At 44.5% G+C, this 23,601-nt stretch overlaps 1 protein-coding gene across 1 annotated transcript in view; it reads right to left on the bottom strand.

Moving 5' to 3' along the window:
- Positions 1–7,797, bottom strand: part of LOC122927015 (visinin-like) — a 41,259-nt gene extending 33,462 nt beyond the window's left edge. The window contains exon 1 of the mRNA XM_044278553.1: positions 7,361–7,797. Coding sequence (XP_044134488.1) covers positions 7,361–7,741 — 381 coding nt within the window. The 5' untranslated portion in view covers positions 7,742–7,797. The remainder of the gene's footprint in view (positions 1–7,360) is intronic.
- Positions 7,798–23,601: the final 15,804 nt, after the last annotated feature.

The raw sequence follows: 23,601 nt of genomic DNA on the forward strand, positions 1-23,601 counted from the left end.
ACACCTTTACAAGAAAAGAGTCATGCAACCAGCTACATTATCTCTCTTGACCAATCACCTACCCAACCAAACAGCCCCAGGGAATAGGGGATCTATTAACACCATGGAATCATAGCCATTAGACAATGTAAACATCAAAAAGAGTCCTCATTTAAAGGGACACTTCTGTAAATTTTTTAAAATCACATATTAACAACCTATTCTATGTAATTATTTGGGGGGATATACGGTACTTTTTTGAAGTCACTCCATGTATTCTACTTACTGTCCTAGCTCTTTAAAGGGGTTATCCCATCTTAGACAATGGGGGCATATCGCTAGGATATGCCCCCATTGTCTGATAGGTGCAGGTTCCACCTCTGAAAACAAAGTCCTTTTAAAGGCTTCCATTTTGCATTCCGTCTATGGGCAGAAGAACGGATCCATCCTCCCGTCTTATGGATTCCGTTATTTTCCGGAAAGCCATAACGGAATCGCTAACGCTAGTGTGAACCCACCCTTACTGATACAGGGAAGGCACTGAGAAGGACCGGCCACTGGAAAGAGCATGGATGTCAATGGCTAAAATATAGGTTAGAACTCCTTCACACAAAGTTTTGATTCTCGCATTTTTTGGGCCAAAAAAAAACCCTGCCTGAATTGATCTGATTTTTTTTAACACGTTTTTAGTGTGTTTTAGCACCTGGCATGTTTAATGTCATTTTCTGCATACCTAGCGATTTTTGTTTTAAAGGAAACCATGTGTCTCCTTGAATTGTCACTTCCTGAGCAATAGGGCAAAAAAGTATTGGTTAAAAAGAAAAGAAAATAACCATTAAAAACTGCACGTGTTTTTTTGAAACTGCAAATAAACCAATGGAGGTCTATAAAGAAAATCACCAGGTAATGTGGGGAAAACGTCTGATCCATTTCATGCTGTGATTTGAAAAAAAGGAATTGACCCAAAAATGTACCTCAGGGCCAGGGGTGTAGCTAGAAATGACTGGGCCCTACAGCAAATTTTTGAATAGGGCCCCCCTCCCCCAGTAATTTACCCCTTCCCTTCATGCCGCCCCCATTCCTGTGGCTAGTAAAGATCGCTCTCTCAGGCCCGGCAGCTGTTCCATCCATTTCCTACACTGTCTATACTGTCACTGTATATCAGTTCATTGTGTAATACTGTTGAGGGGGCCCTGACCAAATCTTTTACTCCTCCTCCTCCTCCTGGATGGGCCCCTTCTGGGTCAGGAGCCCCAAAGCAGTCGCTTCCCCTGCTTCCCCTATAGCTACGCCCCTGCTCAAGGCTGGAGCCGATCCCATCAGGCCCCATAGCAAAACTTAGTATGGGCCTGCTGCACCTAGTTTCCCAGTGTACATACGTAAATCACTCTCAGGCAGGGGAGTAACGATTGCGGTCGCAGAGGATGCGACCGGGCCAGGTAGGGGGAGGGGGCCCGCTGAACTCACATGTAATGGGGCTCGGCGCTGTCACTGTACTTCATGCTGGGCCCTGTCAGAGCGCTCATCACATCAGCGTTCCATCCACTCGGTCTGGCATCTATGAGGTCCCAGCACTGCCCTACTAGTAGTATTGACAAACTAAGTGTGTGGGCGGAGCCTGACCAATGTTACTCAGGCTCCACCCACTCGCATTATACGTGAATACTAGTAGTAGAGCAGCGCTGGGGCCTGATAGATGCCTGACCAAGTGGATGGAACGTTGCTGTGATGAGCGCTCTGACGGGGTCTGGCATGAAGTACCAGTGAGTGAAGACTGGGGGAAGATTACTGTGGTCACTATAGGGAGATTACTGGGGCAGTGGGGCGATGAACATTACGGGGGGCACTGTAGAGATAATACTGGAGGCAGTGGAAGGACATTACTGGGGGCAGCGGAGGGACATTACTGGGTGCAGTGGGGGACATTACTAGGGACAGAATAGGAACACAAGGAGACACAATAGGGGACATTAATATTACTAGAGGCACAATAGGAGATATGATTACTGGGTGCACTGTGGGAGCATTATTATTACTGGGGCACCGCAGGGGCTATTTTTATTACTGGGGTCACTAAGGGTGCATTTTTAATACTGAGTCACTGTGGGGACATTAATATTACCGGGGGCACTATAAGGGCATATTTATTATTGGGGAATATAGCAGGCACTATAGGAGCCTTTTTACTGGGTAAATTATGTGGGCATTACTATTACTGAAGACACTGCCAGGGGCATGAGGGGGGCTTTGATAGCTGGTGTACATGCTGGGGGGGGGGGGGGTACTGATGGATTGCTGGTGCAGGGAGGGGGGCGGATAGTGCTGGACACAGAGGGTGATGGTGATGGACGGTTTGGGAGTGAGTTATATGGTACGTCCAGGGTGGGCCCTTTATTTTCCCATCCTGCATAGATTACCTGCTGCCTTCAGCATCCAATGGCTGTTGGGGCTTTAGAAGAGCAGGGGAGGAGCACTGTGGAGAGGGAGGAGATCCGCCATTATTGTGCCATGCTCGTCAGAAGTAACGGTCATTAAAACAGGTCATTTATATTTTATAAATTGGGGGCATAATTTAATTTGTAGGGGTCGACGTGTAGACGCTGTGGGTTTATGTAGTGATCAGCGGCAGCGTACTACAAAATATTATTCATTCAAACATATTATGGTGGCGGCTGACCCAAAGTTTGACCTGGGGCCCGTAGAACTCTAATTACGCCATTGCTCCCAGGCAATGCAGAACATGTGCAATGCCCCAGATTTCTGATGACTACATTTTTTAATCAAGAAATGTAAAATAAATACAAATTTGGCCTCACCCACTTTATCCGACTTTGACACTGGAAAAAGTAAAACAGATGCTTTAAATATATAGCTCTGATTCTGAACACCATATCTCTCAATGTATTTACACCAGAAAACTGCAAAAATACATTGATAAATCTCCTTTCTCTCTTTTATTACAAAACTGACTGCCTGCAGCCACCACTAGGGGGAGCTCAGTGAATAGGAAATAATTCAACTGCAGTGGAAGCTGGAAGCTGTAATAATCTCTTTGCATTGAGCTCCCCCTAGTGGTGCCTGCGTGAAAATACTGTGTTTTCAAGTGGGGGAAGAGAAGAACACATTCTATGCTGGACCCCTACTCCTGGTCTGCCTCTATTGCAGGTCTGCCACTGCCTCAGGGGTGAAAAACACTGCTACAAAAAAAATCTGTTTGTCCTGAGTTGAATATTTCCCACAAACTCCCATGTACCTTCTGGAGCTAACATTTTTGCGTACAAAAATCAGCAAAAAAACCTAAACGCAAACGCCCTCATAAATGCCAGGAACAAAACGAAGTGACACCAGCCTGATACTGAATGTTTCCTCGCAAAACTATATATATATCACTCTGCTCAGCTCCTTCTGCGCTATACCATGCTGCCTGCAGATTACACTGCATGTACAATGTGACGGGTTCCCTTTAAAAAAGAAAAGTTTATAGTATGATTTACGAAGCATTGTGCCTTCCATCAGATTGTGTCTTATCACCGCCACTCGTCTGTGAATGTGCATGTTTAAGGAAATAGGCTCCTGGCATTCAAATTAGTTTACATGTACAGGAAAAGGTCTACTCCCTATCTACAGTTGCCTATTCATATCGATACGCTCACAAGTGGTGCCTGAAACGTAATGTTAGTGCCTGAGAAAGGTTTCAGGAAGGAATCTAGATCTGGATACAGATGACTACACAGTTAGCGAAAACCGAATAGTAATGACCTAGTGATTAGAGCCTGAAGTCAACAGAACTTCACTACCCTTCAGGAAACACAGATCAGTAATGTTGGACAGTAGTAAATGCTACAGGAACATACAGAATGATGCATCTGATAGTTCTCCTTCCTGCTGGATCCACTTTTGGCTTTAACTAAAAAAACTGCATCAAAACCTGCATTGGTGTTTTCCTCTTTTTCAAAAAGAAAAATTCTGTGGGTAGTGAGAATGTAAGGTTTCAATATATTGAAGAGCTTATGGAATCTGCCAGCAGATCTGATCATGCTAAACTGATGACAGCAGTAGTAAGGGGCTGGGGAGAACAAGAATCTGCCAGCAGCTCATATCATGATAAACTGATGACAGCAGTAGTAGTGGCTGGGAAGAACAAGAATCTGCCAGCAGTTCTGATCATGCTAAACTGATGACTACACTAGTAATGGACTGAGGAGAACAAGAATCTACTAGCAGTTCTTATCATGATAAACTGATTACAGCAGTAGTAAGGGGCTGGGGAGAACAGGGATCTGACAGCAGTTTCTGATCATGCTAAACTGATGACAGCACTAGTAAGGGGCTGGGAAGAACAGGACAGCTTTGTGGAGCTTTTTTTTTTATTCTGCCAGGTTCTGCTCCTGCAAGTGCCCTGAAGGAGGAGCTTCACTGTGAAGTGCTCTCTGCATTAAGCTACCTCACAGCCCCTCCCCTCTGCTCTCACTGAGGGCTGTAGTGCTCTACTGGTTGGAGGCTGCAGCTGTGACTTGGAGCAGAGGGGAGGGGCTTTGAAGTAACTCAATGCAGAGAGCACTTCACAGTGAAGCTCCTCCTCCTGAGCACTTGCAGGAGCAGAGCCTGGCAGAATAAAACTTCATATTTACACTACTCCTGATAATAAATGTCCCACAAATGGTACATTTGTACTGCACTCCCCAGCCCCTATGTAGTGATGGTATTGCATGGTCTAAACTGCTGACAGATTTTTTTTTTTTTTATGTTCTACATTTCAACGAAAAACATCCTTATAAAAAGTTAGACATCCACAGACTTTCCTATTCTGCACCTTAGAAACTGGCTTGTAAAATGTTAATCATTATTCAGATATATAGCAGAAGTACAGCATTATAAATACAGCAAAGCTACTGCCATACCCTTCATGCCTCATTCACAAGGACCCAGGGTTCGTGGAAATACACTGATGTGTGAATGCACACATAAAAGTCAATGGATACGTGAGCGGTCCGTGGAGACCACGTCCGTAATTCACTAACATGTCAAAGAGGCCTTAGATATCTGTCGGTCTGACTGAACGCTCGATAGGTCGAAAACTCTCCCTCCCAACCCAACATACTGTACATATGCATTCTCGGTTCAGATGAGTGTCCATGTGTTCTCAGTAGGAATAGGGGAGTAAGTCGATGACAGACTCCTCTTATCTCCAGCCAGTGATGGCTAACCTCCGGCTGTGTTGGAACTAAGACTCCCAGCATGCTCCATTCATTTCTATGGAGTTCCGAGAACAGCCAAGCAAGTGTACATCTTGGAAGTCGTAGTTTTACCACAGCTGGAGCGCCGGAGGTTAGCCATCACAAATCTAGTGTGTATGCTCACCTATAGATTCAATTGTCAAGGCAGTACTAGAGTGAAATGTTCAGCAATTCTATATTTTATCATAAATCACCACAATAACGTGTTCTACATCTTCATGGAATTTGTATGTACCCCCTGTGTTTGCACGGGTTTTCTCCTGCTCTTTCCTCCAAAAAAAACATACTTCCCCATTCTATATGAAATTGGTGTGTATCCAAGGTGGAAGAATTAGACTGAGATCAAGGACTGAATTACGACAATCTCTTTGTAGCACTAAAGTAATGAATAAGCAACGGAAAAGAAATACAAATGACATGGGGGCAGTTTAACTCATGTGGGGGAGATTTATTAAAATTGGTGTAAAGGAAAACTGGCTTAGTTGCCCATAACAACCAATCAGATTCCACCTTTCATTTTCCAAAGGAGCTCTGAAAATGAAAGGTGGAATCTGATTGGTTTCTATGGGGAACTAAGCCAGTTGATTTTTACACCAATTTTAATAAATCTCCCCCATACTGTTTAAAAGTAAGACAATGTAAACTCAGACCTTCTTGAACAGTGCAGATTTATCACAGTGGCTGAGGCTGAATGGTACATCTGGCGCATCTTTAGACTGTCTATTCTAAGGCTTCACCCCCTATTTGTTGGGTTAATTTACCTAAAAAATTTACCAAATTTTTGGTGTACTTTGGGACACAATGTCTCATCTAAACCATGCCCTTTTCCCCAAAAACACGACCCATTTCATGAAGCCATGCCCCTTTGTCGGACAAGATGCAAAAAGTGTATAAATCAGTTAATCAGTTTTTTGGCCCAAATTTAATTACAATACTAATGCATATTGAGTATTAAATCTCCTTCGTAGTGTATAAAAAAAATTCAAGTAGAGAACATATTTATCTTCATATTATATTGTTAGGCAAATGAAGCCAATATTCTGCTGTACTATGCAGAAGAATGCTGGAGTTTATCTGCCTTGCTTTCCTACAGTCAGTAGATGTGGACATTTTTAGTCATTAGACCTTTGTAGTCATTAGTCATGGTGGACACATATATGAACTAGAACCTTACAGTTCTTTTTTTTCATCAGAACTTTTCGTTGGTGGGGATTCCAGGTGAAGAGACCAAGACAAGAGCTGAAATGAAGGGGCAGAAGCACTGAGCTGAGTATTGTGCCCATTCCACTATGATTAGCTCTCTTCGGCTATCCTTTGCACCTGAAGATTGGCTCATAGACTTCGATGAGCCCTTCTTCAGTTGTCCAGGATGGTGAATCTGTTTTCAGGTGCTGAGGAGGGTGAACATCTCTTCAGCTGCTGAGGAGGGAAAACCTGTGATCAGCTGCTGAGGAGGGTCAACTTGTCTTCAGCTGCTGAGGAGGGTGAACATGTCTTAAGCTACTGAGGAGGGTGAACATGTCTTCAGCTGCTGAGGACTGTGAACATGTCTTCAGCTGCTGAGGAGGGTGAACATGTCTTAAGCTACTGAGAAGGGTGAACATGTCTTCAGCTACTGAGGAGGGTGATCATGTCTTCGGCTGCTGAGGATACATGAAGACAGCCGATCACAGTGGAAAGATACAGGGCTTGTTTAAGTGTATCTGCCCTTCGTTTCAGTGATCGGAAGAGGTTAGCACCTTCACCTCAATTATATTTTATATATTAATGGCATTTTCAATTTTAAATCTATGTCAATGTAACAGATCTCCACCCACACATTGACCATGGTGGAGCTCCTTTTGGTTCTGCTCACAATGCCGGTAGTTTTTTTTTCGGAGGTTCTGGTATTTTTGATAAGGAGGACAGTAGAACCTCAACAGAAACTAGACAGAGCTCAATATAAGCCAATAGGGTTCATCAGGATTCATTGGGATCCATCGAACGACAGATCCGATGTAGCAAGGCTCTGAATAGAATTCATAGCATTAATGTGAACAAAGCCTTAGAAAACCCTTAGAGAATTTTATATCAAACAGAATTTTTGTGTTTCTCATGATAACTCCTTTTATGCTCGTTTGAAGAATGCAAAATGATCTACTTACTGCAATAATTTCAAGTACTTCAACTTTGCTAATTTCACCATTCCTGTCAACATCGAACAAAGAAAATGCCCATTCCAGCTTCAGGCTGGTTTTTCCAGAAGAGGTGAGGTGAAGAGCAATGATGTATTCCCGGAAGTCCAGCGTGCCATCCTCATTTGTGTCGAAACTGCGGAAAACATGACTTGCGTAGGTTTTGGGATCAGAGTTTGGAAAAAAATTGGCGTAGATTTTCTCAAAGTCTGGGCGAGTAATCTTGCCATCTGGACACTGCTTCTTAAAAGTTTCATACCACTTACAAAGTTCCTCCTCTGAATACCTTGTATTTGACTTTAAATCATCGAGAACTTCTTTAGATAGGGCTCCGCTTTTACTGTTCCCCATGCTGTGGGCTTCAGGGAACCAATTTTTTCGTGGTCACAGGCAATTGTTTGGTTAAATGCCGACTTCAAACCAGTGTTACGTCCGCGGACCTAATTTCAAGTAAAGATGTTCTGAATGCGGGCTCCATCTTTTATAGACTCTTAAGTTAATTACTTAATCAGACAACAGAAGGCCAGCCCACTCCTCCCTACCTTACTTGAGTGTATGAGTTAAAGGGCTTAGTGATGCATGTCTCTCTTTAACGTAGGGGGATTTCAGTCCTGAGCAGATTTAGCCATGTCTTTTATTTCCACCAGATGCTCCTTGTCCATCTTGACATTAATGTATGAAGAGAACCAACTGGGAAATAAGAACATTGATGTCGTCAAATACATCAGGCAATTTAATTATGACAGAAAATTCTGTCTTTAAGCTAGACCTCTGTATTTCTGAAGTCAAATGTAAGAACGTGCCTATATCCCATCGCATCGCACCTTTTGACTCAAATTTTATTGGTAACAATACACTCCAGATAGCTCTTGGCCGATCGCATGTTTGGCCAACAGCTTAGTCTCCCGATTCCCCCCCTTTCCTCGCGTGCAGGCCCAGGTTGGCTGTGCATATGTTCTCAATAGGGAAGCAGTGGCTTAACTCCAGTAAAAACAAAAGGATCAAGCATGTTACAATCCAAGAATCAGGACAATCCCATACGCATTAACCCCTAGATGACAAGCGCTATGTAACATACCAAGGCCTCATGCACACGACCGTATGTATTTTGCTGTCCCAAAAAACGGATCCGCAAAAAATTCGGATGACGTCCGTGTGCATTCCGTATTTTGCGGAACGGAACAGCTGGCCCCTAATAGAACAGTCCTATCCACATCCGTAATGCGGAAGATAAGGGCTCATGCACACGAACGTATTTTCTTTCCGTGTCCGTTCCTTTTTTTGCGGACCGTATACGGAACCATTCATTTCAATGAGTCCGCAAATAAAAGGAAGGTACTCCATGCGCATTCTTTTTCCGTATATCCGTATTTCCGTTCCGCAAAAAAATTGAACATTGAAATGAATGGTTACGCATACGGTCCTAAAAAAAAAAACAGAACGGACACGGAAAGCAAATACGTTCGTGTGCATGAGCCCTTACATAGTTCATAAGGCTGAAAAAAGACATCTGTCCATCCAGTTCAGTCTTTTATCCTGCAAGTTGATCCAGAGGAAGGCAAAAAAAACCTGTGAGGTAGAAGCCAATTTTCCTCATTTTAGGGGGAAAAAATTCCCGACTCCAGGCAATCAGAATAACTCCCTGGATTATCGCCCCCTCTCTAGTAGCTATAGCCTGTAATATTATTACATCCATAAATACATCCAGGCCCCTCTTAAACTCGTGGACACTTGAAAACTGCTCTTACCGTAAAGAATCCTCTTCTATGTTTGTGTACAAACCTTCTTTCCTCCAGACGCAGAGGATGTCCCCTCGTCACAGTCACCGTCCTGGGGATAAATAGATGATGGGAGAGATCTTTGTACTGACCCCTGATATTTTTATACAGTACATAGTTATTCAGTTCTAAACTGAATAACCCTAATTTTGATAATCTTTCTGGGTCCTGTAGTCCACCCATTACAGTTATTACTTTAGTTGCCCTCCTCTGGACCCTCTCCAGCTCTGCTATGCCTGCCTTGTTCACAGGAGCCCAGAACTGTACACAGTACTCCATGTGCGGTCTGACCAGTGATTTGTACCGTGGTAGGACTATGTTCTCATCACAGGAATCTATGTCCCTTTTGATGCTGTGCTCATCGTCTGTTTAAAGATGGCGCATGTCGCAGTGCAACACCATTGACTATCATTACAAAAAGGATACGACTTCTCTTTTTTTTATTCACTCCTGGTTTTGGCTTTCAAAACTGCATCAGGAAACCTGACTGTGCGACTGCACCCTTAGGGTCCATTCACATGTCTGTGGTGTATTGCGGATCCGCAATACACCCGGCCGGCACCCCCATAGAACTGCCTATTCTTTGCGGACAAGAATAGGACATGTTCTATTTTTTTCCGGTGCCGTGGACCAGAAGATCGGGGGCGCGCTCCGGAAATGCGGATGCGGACAGCACACTGTGTGCTGTCCGCACCCATTCCTGCCCCATAGAGAATGAATGGGTCTGCACCCGTTCCGCAATTTGCAGAACGGATGCGGACCCATTCTGCTGACGTGTGAATGGACCCTTAGAATGATGGCTATTATTGCCTCCTTTGTTGCGCTACATATGGCACAGCCTTTCTTCCATAAACCCCTCATCGGTGCACAACTTGCATCAACAATAGGCTCGATACCCTATTTCTTTTCTAGCGTAATTTGGCTTTTGATTTCTGCTTCTCACTCCCTGGGTTTGGACTCTTTGCTTCTGACCTTCATCACTAGTGTTGAGCGAAGCGCGCCTTGGATCATAGATCAAAAGTCGTTTCGTTCAAAACTCGTTTGAGTGCTGTCGTACAGCATACAAATGTTTGGGCTATGCCGAGGTGAAATTCGTTAAGTCCGAAGCCTTAGCGTGAAGGACTTCGACATTCAATTCTATAGCTTGAAAAACATTTTAAAGCTGTAACCCGAAGTCAGCTTAGGTACCAGTCGGTACTGAAGCTGACCGGATTGCAGTTTTAAAATGGTTTTCAAGTTAGAGTTAGGGTTAACCCAAATGCTGGTGGTAAGGTTACCGCTATGGCTGTATCTATGATTCTTGCTCTTGGCTTCCTTGATTGTGTTTGCATCTGTCCACTTCTGACACCAGTCATCCAGGGTCAGACTGGCCCACCAGAGCACAAGAAGACCTTCTGGTGGGCCCAGGCTCTCATACCATAATGGGCTCCAATGATCCCAGAGGGAAAGAAAAAACATTTGGCTTCCTTAACAGCCAATCATCTGCCACTGGGGTCAATTTCTTTGATTCAAAGCCTGTGAAACTTTATTGATGGTATAGGTCAGTGATGGCTAACCTTGGCACTCCATCTGTGGTGAAACTACGACTCCCAGCATGCTCCATTTATTTCTATAGAGTTCTGGGAGCAGCCAAGCAAGGAGGGCATCTTGGGAGTTGTAGTTTTACCACAGCTGGAGTGCTAAGGTTAGCCATCACTGGTATAGGTGTTGGGCCTCAAGAATAATTTCCCCTGGGGGGCCCCAGGAACCATAAATCGACACTTAGAGGGACTACTACCTCACATAGTTATTTTAGGATACTAATGTCCTCCACTTCCAATCAACAAGAGTCAAAAAAAGTCTACATCACTTTTTAGGTTTTTTATACTGTCTATTTTTTTGCATAAACTTCAAAATCACCACAAAAAAACTAAAAGAAAGATAAAAAAAAAACAGATAGTGACTCCCAAAGATCATGTAATGTGAAGAAGCTGAAAGAAGGATTACGTGACGCAGTGGCATTATTAGCCGTGTTCTGGAACTAAACAGGAAATCCACCCACGCTTCAGCTTATAAGGTTTTGACCCTAGTAGTAATGCTGCAAATTTCAGTGAATACTTTGTCGCAGTCTTTTCTGTAAAATGACACTTTGGCTGTTTCCACAGATGGAGTTTTTTTCTAGTGTTTTTCAGCACTTTTAATTTTTTTGTGGCATTTTTTGCAGTGAAAACTCCAGCTCAACCCGTTACTTTAGGGTCTATGGGAAATATGAAACGCGGACACATCAGCATTTTTTTTTTTGCTACTGAGATTTTTGTTCTTTAGGTGGCGTTTTTTGTCTCTCTGGCTTCTTTTCAAAAACATAGCATGGTGAAGCTCTTGGCGGTTTTTCACACGATATGACATCTACTCTACAGGAGAAAAAAAGCCATTAAAAATACGCTAACGGGCAAACATTTAGGCAGGGCCGGCTCCAGGTTCATGTGGGCCCTTGGGTGATAAATCCCAGTGGGTGCTCTTGAGGCATTTTTTTACATTTACATGTCCCCCTGTGGCTTCCACATGGTATAATGACCCCCACTGGCCCCTATACAGTATAATGACCACTAGTGGCCCTTCACACAGTATAATGACCCCCCCAATGCCCCCACACACAGTATAATGACCCCCAGTGGCCCCACACACAGTATAATGACCCCCAGTGGCCCTCTTCAGAATAATAAGACATCTGTCCATCCAGTTCGGCCTGTCATCCTGCAAGTTGATCCAGAGGAAGGCAAAAAAACCCTGTGAGGTACAAGCCATTTTTCCTCACTTAAGGGGGGAAAAATTCCTTCCCGACTCCAATCAGGCAATCAGAATAACTCCCGGATCAATGACCCCTCTCTAGTAGCTATAGCCGGTAATATTATTACACTCCAGAAATACATCCAGGCCAGTCTTGAATTCCTTTATTGTACTCACCATCACCACCTCCTCAGGCAGAGAGTTCCATAGTCTCACTGCTCTTACCGTAAAGAATCCTCTTCTATGTTTGTGTACAAACCTTCTTTCCTCCAGACGCAGAGGATGTCCCCTCGTCAGTCACCGTCCTGGGGATAAACAGATGATGGGAGTGATCTCTGTACTGACCCCTGATGTATTTATACATATTAATTAGATCTCCCCTCAGTCGTCTTTTTTCTAAAGTGAATAACCTTAATTTTGATAATCTTTCAGGGTACTGTAGTTGCCCCATTCCAGTTATTACTTTAGATGCCCTCCTCTGGACCTTCTCCAGCTCTGCTATGTCTGCTTTGTTTACAGGAGCCCAGAACTGTACACAGTACTCCATGTGCGGTCTGACTAATGATTTGTAAAGTGGTAGGACTATGTTCTCATCACGGGCATCTATGCCCCTTCTGATTCAACCCATTATCTTATTGGCCTTGGCAGCAGCTGCCTGACACTGGTTTCTACAGCTTAGTTTGCTGTTTATTAAAAGCGTAAGCGAAATGACAGCAGTGTCATTGATGGAAGTGCTCATAGCAGCTCAGTGGCCCCCCCTGGAGCATTGGGCCTCGGCACTTGCCTGGCTATGCTCCCTGTATCCTGACTCCGGCCCTGCATACAGGGAGACATTTATCAACTGTGTTACGCCAGTTTTTTTGGCCTCTGCCTACCTGTGCCACTTTCAGAAGTGGAGTGAGAATTTTGTCATGCTTTTCCTGTGGATCTCATTTATCATTTGCAAAAGGCCTCATGCACGCGACCGTTGTTGTGTTCCGTTCCGCAAAATGGGGTCCCGTTGTTCCATGATCTGTTTCCGTTTTTGTTTCCATGTGTCTTCTTTTATTTTTGGAGGATCTCCAGACATGAAGGAAAGTAAAAAAAAAGTCAAGTTTGCCATGCAAATGATAGGAAAAAAACGGACGCGGACGCGGATGGCAATCTTGTGTGCCTCCGTGTTTTTTCACAGTCCCATTGACTTGAATGGGTCCGCGAACCGTTTTCCGTGGAAAAAATAGGACAGGTTATATTTTTTTGTCGGACTGGGACCACGGACGCAGATGGCAAACGGTGCATTAGCCGAGTTTTCAACGGACCCATTGAAAGTCAATAGGTCCGCAGAAAATCACGAAAAACGGAACAACGGACACGGAGCACAACAACGGTCGTGTGCATGAGGCCAAAAGCTGCAGAAAAGTTGCATCTCCACACCCGGCACCCCCCCCCCCCCAGGTGTACTTTTACTGAAAAAGGTGCAACTACATTGCACTTGCACCAAGTTTATTATAGCATAGCAACTCCAATCTGAAAAGTAACCTGAAATGCAATGATCAATTCCCCACAAACACCTGAAAAAACGTTTTGCGGACAAGAATAGGCAATTTCTATAATGGTCCGCCCGTTCCGTTCCGCAAATTGCAAAAAAAACAGCACGGTCGTGTGAATGTAGCCAGAGGCTGTTTTCATGCACAAAATTTTGCAGTGTTTGTCAGTTGCTTTTCTGTTGGCATTTTTAGTGTTTTTTTAGGTTAAAAAATGCTTTCGCCTGATTTTACTCAATAAGTCAATAACAAATTATACAAAAATTCTACATACATGTTTTTTATGTTTTTGTGGCATGTTGGCCTTTTTTTCAAAACACAGCAGGCCATAATAACAAATCCTATAGATGGCGAAAGTTTGGACAGACCTGCAACAGATTTAGGCCTCATGCACACGACTGTTGTTTTGGTCCGCATCCTAGACGCAGTTTTTGCGGCTTGGATGCGGACCCATTCACTTCAATGGGGCCGCAAAAGATGCAGACAGCACTCCGTGTGCTGTCCGCATCCATTTTGCGGACAAGAATAGGCAGTTATATCAATGGCTGTCCGTGCCACGGACCGCAAAACACACAGCGGTCGTGTGCATATAGCCTTATCACGGGGCCCAGGCTGGATGATAAAAGCGGTGCAGAGATAGACACTCGTCTCTGATTGTATAGCAACTTGTAGACCACGCCCCTTCTTATGAAACCATGCCTCATTGTAACAAACCACTCCCCTTTTTAAGCATGTCAGGAAAAAAAAGTTGACATTTTAGTTGTGCCAAATTGTGCCACTTTTTGGACAGATTCTAGGCACTGACACATTAGTGAATCTGGGCCAGCGTGCCCTGACTGTGGTGTTTTTTTTTTTTAAAGGAGTTGAACAACCCCACAAAGGTATGCTCCAAATGTAAAAAAAGAAAAATGCTGAAAAATAAGTGTATGTGAAGGAGCCCTTTTTTATGACTAGTTTTTTTGTTTTTTGGAGGGACAAAAAATGCTTTAAAAACTACTGAATGGTTCAGCGTTTTGTATTTGTAGCGTTCTTTGAAGCTATTTTGCCCCTAAAATGTGTTACACCACCTGTGTAATGGTGTTTTTACATGCCTAGCTAGGATTAAAAATGCCAACATACACATGCTTTTTTTAAGCAAAAAAGTATGTCTTTTGGGGAAATATGGCAGACTCAATGGTTGCTGTTTTCTTCCCATTTCCATAGAGCACATGTAATACTCATTTGGCGGACATACTCCAGGCAGTTGGCAGTCTGGCATCCTTGCAAATGCAATTACAAAAGTCCTGCTTTAGCCTTAATTTGCGCGACCACATGCTTAATCTTCTTGTCCTTATTGATCTGTCACTAAAGAGGAATTAATGTCACTCCTCATCCATCGGGCGCAGTAAGGTGAGGAGTTCACTTCTCCTGCACTAACCTTTATGCATTAAGCTTGTTACTGAACTAAGCTTCACCACAGCACCACACAAGATGGAAGCGTGGACCTCGTGATGTGTCCCTCCTTAGCTGATCTTCTTAGTACCTGTGGTCGTAAGGAGAGGAGACGCCGTGATTAGGCTTGAGCGAACCCGAACTGCAAAGTTCAGGTTCGTACCAAACTTTGCGAGTTTGGGTACCCGGACCCGAACCCAGACTTTTTCACTGAAGTTCGGGTTCGGGTGATTTTATTATATGGTTATAACGGAAAATAATAGCATTCTTAAGACAGAATGCTAAATAAAATGGCCATTGAGGGGTTAAAAATAATTTTAAAAAAACTCACCCCATCCGCTTGATCGCGCAGCCGGTATCCTCTTCTTTCTGCAGGACCTGCAAAAGAGCCTGCGATGACGTCACCGCGCTCACCACGTGGGAGCAAGGACCTTGTGATGCTTCCCTCCTCAGCGGACCTTCCTAGTACCTGTAGATTCCAGTACATTGTAGATCTGAATACATAACATATGGGAAAAATACTACTGACATTTTTAGCCCTAGAAAATCTTCCATTCACTAGCATTGAGCTCTGTGGCTCAGTGGTTAGAGTCTTTGCTTTTGATGCAAAAGTTGTGTTCTTGGTTTGAGACCTGGCAGAGACAGTTAAATACATAAGGGTGTTGCAAAATGGAAAAAATTAAGTTTTATAAAAAAAAAAAACTAACTATGATCTAACTACTGGTGCCCAGTATCAGTGTAAACTTGGTCGGTAACTTTTGTTTAGATAGGTGACTACCCTACATAGGCTGCATCTGATTTCTGACAAGGCACACAACTCCTATCATATACCATATCTGAAACATCCTCCAGCAGTCCTTGTGCCGAAACAGAAATCTACAGCAGCTCTTCGTTTGTGCCAGAAAACTGGCCACACTTCCTCGCCAACCTCATCACACCCCCTTATCGAAAAGTGGCCACAATGGAGTAAAAATGGCCACTTGTAACAATATGTATGTCGCAGTTTGTGACTTTTTTACACCACAAATCAGGCACAGGGAGATGATAAATCTCCTCCATAGTATCTATCTGGGATAAGTTGTAGGGGGATGTCCATCTTTCAGAACACTCACTGTTCCTGAGAACAGGATTATTTTAGTCCAGTTCTCCATAAAAGTGCAGGCCATATCCGTGCAGTCTTGGGAGTTATGATGAAAACTACCATGTGGAAGCACTTAACAGGACCTCGGTTTCGCAGCAGCTCCATTGTTCCTGTTTATTTCTGAGGATAGTACATTTCTGTTTCCAGCCTTTAGATGTCTGTTATATTCTGTGTATGGCCTCCAGGGGTCCTACTACTTGCAGGAATGCCTCAAACTGGGCAAAAACGACCAGGGCTTCCCATTTTTGGCCCAGGGCAGCCTGAATTTGCAGGAACTGTCTCTGAAAATTAGGGACAGGCCCTTCATATTCAGGATCGTTGGCAACTATTATATTGGTACCATTGTAATACTGGAACTTGTTGGTTGTGATTCACTAGGCAGCCACACGCATCTTTGCCAACTGTCCAAAATTTGCTGGGACCGTCCCTGATTTTCAGAGACAGCCCCGACAAATTTGCAATGTCCCGGGCCGAAAATAGGTGGGGTTAGCGCAAACGCCACCCATAAGTGGGTGTTCCTAGGTGGGGTTGGGGCATTCCCTGTGGTAGGGCTTATAGGCCCTGATTTTACTAACAGAAACGTTTAAGTATGAACACGTGTAATGGCCGTTCCTATCTCCACACCATAAAGAGTCTGGTACCAACCACTGTGTGTAGAAGCATTTGGAAAGAGAACCAACTAATGGAACACAGCCCAAAACTTTCACACAGACTCACACAGAATATAGACAATTGCCTTCAAGTTGGCTCAAGAAATGAAAGAAAATTATCTTTTTTTATTTATAATTTTTTTGCATTTTAATATAGACATGATTGAAGATAACACGGGGGTTCCAAGAATCAGAAATTAAATTCCCTGTCCACTATTCATGTTCTCAAATGATATTTAAAGGAGAAATAAAAAAAAAAGGCAGAGTAGTAGCCAGATCTCCGTCGGATGCCATTATAGTCAATGGGGGCCAACAGGCATGTGGTAGCATCTGGCTATTCGGGATGCAGAGACCTCTGGCAGGCTGTTCTCTGTTCCTCTAGCGCAGATGTCAAAGGGGCCTTAGGAAATGATGCTGACTTGTATTAGAAAACTGCTTTTAAAATCCTCTAGTATTGCTAAAGAAATTCTGTTTTCAGCGTTCTACTGAATGCTGAAGACTGCCATCTGTAACATACAGAGGCAGGCTTCTCAGCCTACCTCTGCTTTCTCTGACCCAGCCTCCACACTGTGCGCTTAACTGAGTTATTGCCTATCTGCTTTGCTGCCAGTGCGGATTTCTGGTGGCCTGTTCTCCTCTATCTGCAGCAATCAGTGCTGACTGTAAGTGTTCAGTGTTGCTATGTATCAGTGCTGATCCTTGCAGCACTGTTCTCCTTTGATTTACACAGGGACATAGTACACTTACCATTCACGTTGATCGCTGGAACCCTGCGCCTTTCCCTATTTTCCAAGCATTAACCAATGCACTTGGAAGACAGATATGAACAGAGTTGACAATAAGGGCTCATGCACACGGCCAGTATGCGGGCACCGGCCATTTCTGCACCTCATCACGGATGCAGACCCATTCACTTGAATAGGTTCACAATCCGGAAGGTGCAGTGAGGAACGGAGGCACTGAACCCCACGGAAGCAGTACGGAGTGCTTCTGTGAGGTTTCTGTCCATGCCTCTGCACCCCCAAAATAGTAGTGCATGCACTACTTTTTTGCGGTGGGACCATCAGATGTGGATCGCAGACACCATTTAAGTAAATTGGTCCTACGTCTGCATACGGCGGACCTACAGTCGATGCATGTGCATTGTTGACCGCAATTTGTGTTCCGCAGCCCGGGCCCGGCTGGCACACGTTCGTGTGCATGTGCCCCAAGTCTACTATATTCCTGTGTATCAGCACTGACCACAGCAGATAGAGGAAATCGGGTTGCCAGCGATCAGTGCGGGCAGCAAGTCAGATAAGCAAGGACTGTTAATTAGAGGGGTTCTGCACTTTGTTTAAACTGATGATCTATCCTCTGGATAGATCATCAGCATCTGATCGGCGGGGGTCCGACACCAAGGACCGCTGCCAATCAGCTGTTTGAGAAGGCAGTGGCCCTCCAGCAGCGCTGCGGCCTTCTCACTGTTTACCGCCGGCCCAATGACATCACGACTAGTATCAACTTGCCTTGGCCGGGCTAAGCTCTGTTCACTTGAATGGAGCTTAGCCGCGCCCAGGCCAGTTAATACTAGTCATGACGTCACTGTGCCGACGGGAAACAGTGAGAAGGCCGCAGCGCTGCTGGAGGGCCGCTGCCTTCTCAAACAGCTGATCGGCGGGGGTCCTGGGTGTCGGACCTCCGCCGATCAGATGCTGATGATCTATCCAGAGGATAGATCATTAGTTTAAACAAAGTGCAGAACCCCTTTAAATGAAGTTTTTTAGAAAAATATATTTTATACATTTGTGGAGGCATAGGCTGGGGTAGGAATAGAAGAGGCAGGCTGAGAAGCCTGCCTCCACGTCTTACAGGTAATCATCTTCAGCATTCAGTACACTGAAGACGGAATTTCTTTAGCAATGTTCAGTAAGAGGGTTGCTATGGATTAGAAAATGAAATTACAGTTATATTTTCAGATTACCAAATAATTTTTAAACATGATATTTTTTTTGGGCTTTAAACCAAGACAGTAGCCTGTTACGTAGTGGATAATCAGCAAGAAATCGTACTATGACTTTGACTGCATCTTATCTTGTTGCCTAATGAATCTGACTTGTGTTGTATATCCTTTTGTGGGTTTATCATGTTAGTGCTCTTTGCTAGTCCATCCGGAGATATGCAAAGAAGCTTTACTTGGATTTATAGTAGAGGGCAGTTCCATTAGCGTAGGCTGTAAATGAAGTAAGAGATGCTTAGCAATGACAGAGGTCTTCCAAGGGCTTATAACTAGAGAAATCAGGTCAGCCTGCAGTGGCTGATAGGATAGCGAGGGCAGCACAGACTTGACAAGTATCCTGGAGATGACTTGTAATTTCGAAAGTGACAATTAATTGTCTGCATAATTACATGTTATGTATTTAACCCCTTCCTTCATCATCATCATAACACACATACATCATGAGGAGCGCCATGATACCGCATGTGTGTGATTTTGGGCTCTTAAGAACATGACCTGTCCACCTAAGCCAATCACTACTGTGACTTGGATCAGCGATAAAGCTGATAGCAGCTATTTAACCCCTCCAACACCTCAGCTAAGATAAATTCACATTCAGTATATATACAGTATAAAAAAACGAAAAACGAAAGAATCAGTTTTAAAAAATGTCCGGTTCTCGTCCATCTACCTGTACTGTTGACTTTGTTCCTACACCTCGACCCTTTCTTTTTGATTGCCAGCAGCAATGGAAGTCTCAGAGTTGTCTAGCCATGTTTTGTGGTCCGTTTTTCATGGATCCGTTGTTCCGTTTTTTTGTTTCAGTTTCTGTTCGGTTTTTCCATATGGCATATACGGTATACAGTAATTATATAGAAAAAATTGGGCTGGGCATAATATTTTTCAATAGATGGTTGCACAAAAAGGAACAGATACAGAAGACATATGGATGCATTTCCGTATGTGTTCCTTTTTTTTGCGGACCCATGGACTTGAATGGAGCCACGGAACGTGATTTGCGGGCAATAATAGGACATGTTCTATCTTTCAACGGAAAGGGAAATACGGAAACGGAATGCATACGGAGTACATTCCTTTTTTTTTGTGGTACCATTGAAATGAATAGTTCCGTATACGAACCGTATACGGAATGCAAAAAACTGCCCGTAAACGGGAAAAAAAAAACTGTTGTGTGAAAGAGGCCTAAAGGGGTAGTTCTTTAGGGGTAGTAGCAGTGTGCTGCTACTTGTAGTCCTTGTTTGCTTTTGCATTGCAGCCATGGTAGCGTGCACTTGTACTTCCTTTATATATTGTCTGGAGGTGCTGGTCTAACTTTCTTTTGCAAGATTAAAGGGGTATTCATGGCTGAGTTCGGAATATTCATAATACTCAGCTGTCAGGGTGGTCGGAGTTACAAAAAACAGTGGTCTGCTCAGCTGTTTCGGCAACCGCATACGATGCATATATTCTGGGAATACCCCATAAATCAGCAAAGTGCATTACTAAGGGATACAAAAAATGGAGTTGAAAACTAGCCTTGTTGAGGAGACAAGATCTTGTGACTGCAACCAGTTTTGCACTGGTTACACTGAGGGTGCTTTAAACTTTTGCTAAATGTCATAATAATGTATTTCTGTGTATAGCTGTAATTCCTATTAACAGGCTTTTAGAGTGTAATTTCATCTATTAGCCCCTAGGTGGTGCTGGCACCACTTATATATGTATGTAGCGCCAATAGGGACTGGAGGGCCCTCACGAAACTTACACCGTAACATGTTGAGGCTTTGTAATTTGGATGAGCCTGTGTGCGTGGAGGAGGTGACTCCTGCTCAGAGTACGGAGGAATTTCCCTTAGAGGAGGAGGAAGAGGAATGGTGGGTTGTCCCTGCCCCGGTACTGACAGAGGCTCCAGCCATGGCAAGTTTGCCACCCAGAGAAAATGCTGAGCAGTCAGCAGCTCCTTCCCCGTCAGATGTGCCTGATGTCCCCAGTGCTCCTGAGACTCTCACTCTGTGAAGGTCAACCAGGCCCAATGCTGGTGTGCCCCAACAGCACTATGCCCAGGATGACTTTGTATGGGAAGAGTTGCCGAGGACGACAACCTCTAGTGGGGTGGCATGTGAGATTGAGAAACAGCTCTCATTGTTTGAACACTGTTTGTGTGTGGATTAAGTTAAATGATTAGAACTGATATTCTGCTGTTTGGCCACAAGATGCCGCTGTTTCTTAAACACAGATAACAGACTGCAGATATTTGAATATTCAAATGAGGTGGGGTTTGAGAACCTGCTAGAAAAGAGGCAGCAGCCATCTTAGAACCTAGCTGAGACTGAGGAACTGTGTGTGAGCAGAAAGTCTGATGGATCCAGGAGTGAGAGGACCCCTCAGTGATCACAGCTGCAGCTGAGGGAAGTTGATCGTTGTCCAAAACCCAGATCCTGTCCAGGGAAAGGAGAATTGTTTCCAGGAAGGCTCATAAGAGCTAAAGAACAAAGCTACATACTATGTGGGACCTCATGTTTGCTGGAGAGACTGGTTGTTCGGTTCAGAGTCATCAGCGGAAGAAGAGCAGACCCGGGTCGGTAAGATCATGCACGTACCTCATTGCAGTGTTGGCGCCTAGAGACTGAGACCAGGCCTGTAGTTAGCTAGTTAGGGTCTCTGTTTTCAGGCCTAAATTGTTGCTACTGTTACTACAAGGACTCCATTACTTAAAGGGACATTGCACATTTGAAAGCTGATAAACACACCCACGAACGCAATCCAGTTCAGCGAGGCAGTTTTAGTTGTGCCCGCCAGTAGGTAAATTACCGCACAATTTCCTCCGGCATCCATCAGAGGGTTCTGTGCTGTGAAGCACAGGGGCCTCAGCCTTCGGGCTGGGTGTATGTAAATTTATTTTATGTTCTCAGCATTTGTGGTTGTGTTTATTATCATGTGTTAGTAAAATTCAGTCTTGGCAAAAGCTGTTGTCAGAGTTGCTTTCCTCGTTCATGACTTCGCTGTATCCTTGGGAGCCCACCCCGGTACACGGTTTACACCTCTATGGATATTGGGACCGTAATTCTTCAGTGAGCATCCTTTCCAAAGAATGAAGCAGAAGACTGATGCCTGCATCAGGGGCGTAGCTAAAGGCTCATGGGCCCTGGTGCAAGAGTTCAGATTGGGCCCCCTCCCCCTTCACTCAGCGCTGGTGCACCTAGCTTTTCTGCTGCTCGAGGCAAACATTTAAACACACCCCCCATGCCAAATTCTCAACCTAACCCCTTCCCTCCAGTCCTACTGTTAAAGGGGTTGTCCTCTTTTTACTACTGATGACCTATCCTCAGGATAGGTTATCAATATCAGATCGGCAGGGTCCCCCAGCACCCCCGCCGATCAGCTGTTTGAAGAGAGGGCTGCTTTCTCTGCTCTGTTCACCTGCTCGCTGTAGCATTTGCAGTGATGAGCAGGTACACAGGGCAGAGAAGGCAGCGCTCGTATGGGGAAAAAAAGCAGACAACCCCTTTAAAGACATACTTGGAAAACATTACATACAGCGCTACAGAACATACAGGGTCATACAGCCCCACATACTGTATGTACCTCTTCTCTGATGTAGATATTCTCTTTTCTCTTTTTCTCCTCTCAGACCAGACCGCCATAGTGACTTCTTTCAGCCGCACCTCGTCTCTGCAGAGTTTAACAAACAGACATCTTACTTTACTACTTTTCCATCATCCTCCTCACCTTCTCAACACCCCATCCTGCCACCTCCAATACTGTGTCCGCTGTGCCCCTAATGTTATCCTGCAGAAAGTCCCCCTGAAAATACTAGTACCACACAGAGCGTCGGTGCAAAAACACTCCTTTATATTGTGCGCCAGTACAAAAAATACCCCTTTCAGATCAGACCCCCATATAACACCCTAAATGAGACCCCACATCTCGGACCAAACCCCCTTTAGACCTCTATGTCAGACCCCAGTTTTAGACCTCAGATAAGACCCCCATTAGACCTCTAGACCCCCAATCAGACCCCCATTAGACCTCCAGACCCCCAATCAGACGTCTATACCCCCATTAGACCTCTCTAGACCCCCAGTCAGACCCCCCATTCAGATGTATATACCCCCATTAGACCTCTCCAGATCCCCAGTCAGACCTCCAGACCCCTCCATTAGACCTCTCCAGACCCCAGTCAGGCCTCCAGACCCCCCCTCCTTGGCCCCCCTGGCTTAGGGGCTTAGTTGCAACTGCGACCGCTGCGAACCCTATAGCTACGCCACTGCCTGCCATTAGGGAGCCGCCCTGTGTATTCCTACTGACCAGTAAGAGTTATTATATTCAGTACCTCAGTGCTAAAGAATGGACTTAGCGCAGACTTATATAAGAAAGAGCCTTTTTCTTGCCTGTTAAAGTAAAAGTCTTAGGAAAACTCCTCAAGTTACAATTGCTAAGCCTGTTACAAGGATTACAGCTAAACCAATATCTGAGTTATATCTTTATGCCATATAAATGAACTGTACTGACCACCTGGAGACAAGTGATTCAAGTAAAAGTTCAACTGTTTTACTACAATTGACTCCTCATCTTTTCCACCACCAACTTTTGCACCTAACGGTGCTGGCGTCACGAACAACCGGGGTCCCAGCCTCAAAAGCACCCTAAACACTTATACCATCAAGGGCACCTCAACCACCATCTGGCTGGTGATCCCTGTACTAGAGAGTGCCCCGGAGGATTTAGTGCTGTCTTCCCCATCACTGCACGCCGGCCCAGGGAGCTACAAAAATTGTGAGTATGACTACTACCCCCATCAACCCATCGTGTGCTCACAGATTGCCCCTGCGGTCCAGTTCGCTGCATTGGGTGTAAGGGATCCATAGTTTTCTCCCTTAAAGGGGTATTCTGGATGTTATAAATTATCCTTTATCCACAGGATAGGGGATAACCACCAGATAG

This window comes from Bufo gargarizans, chromosome 2, assembly GCF_014858855.1.
Source record: "Bufo gargarizans isolate SCDJY-AF-19 chromosome 2, ASM1485885v1, whole genome shotgun sequence".
Lineage (NCBI taxonomy): Eukaryota > Metazoa > Chordata > Amphibia > Anura > Bufonidae > Bufo > Bufo gargarizans.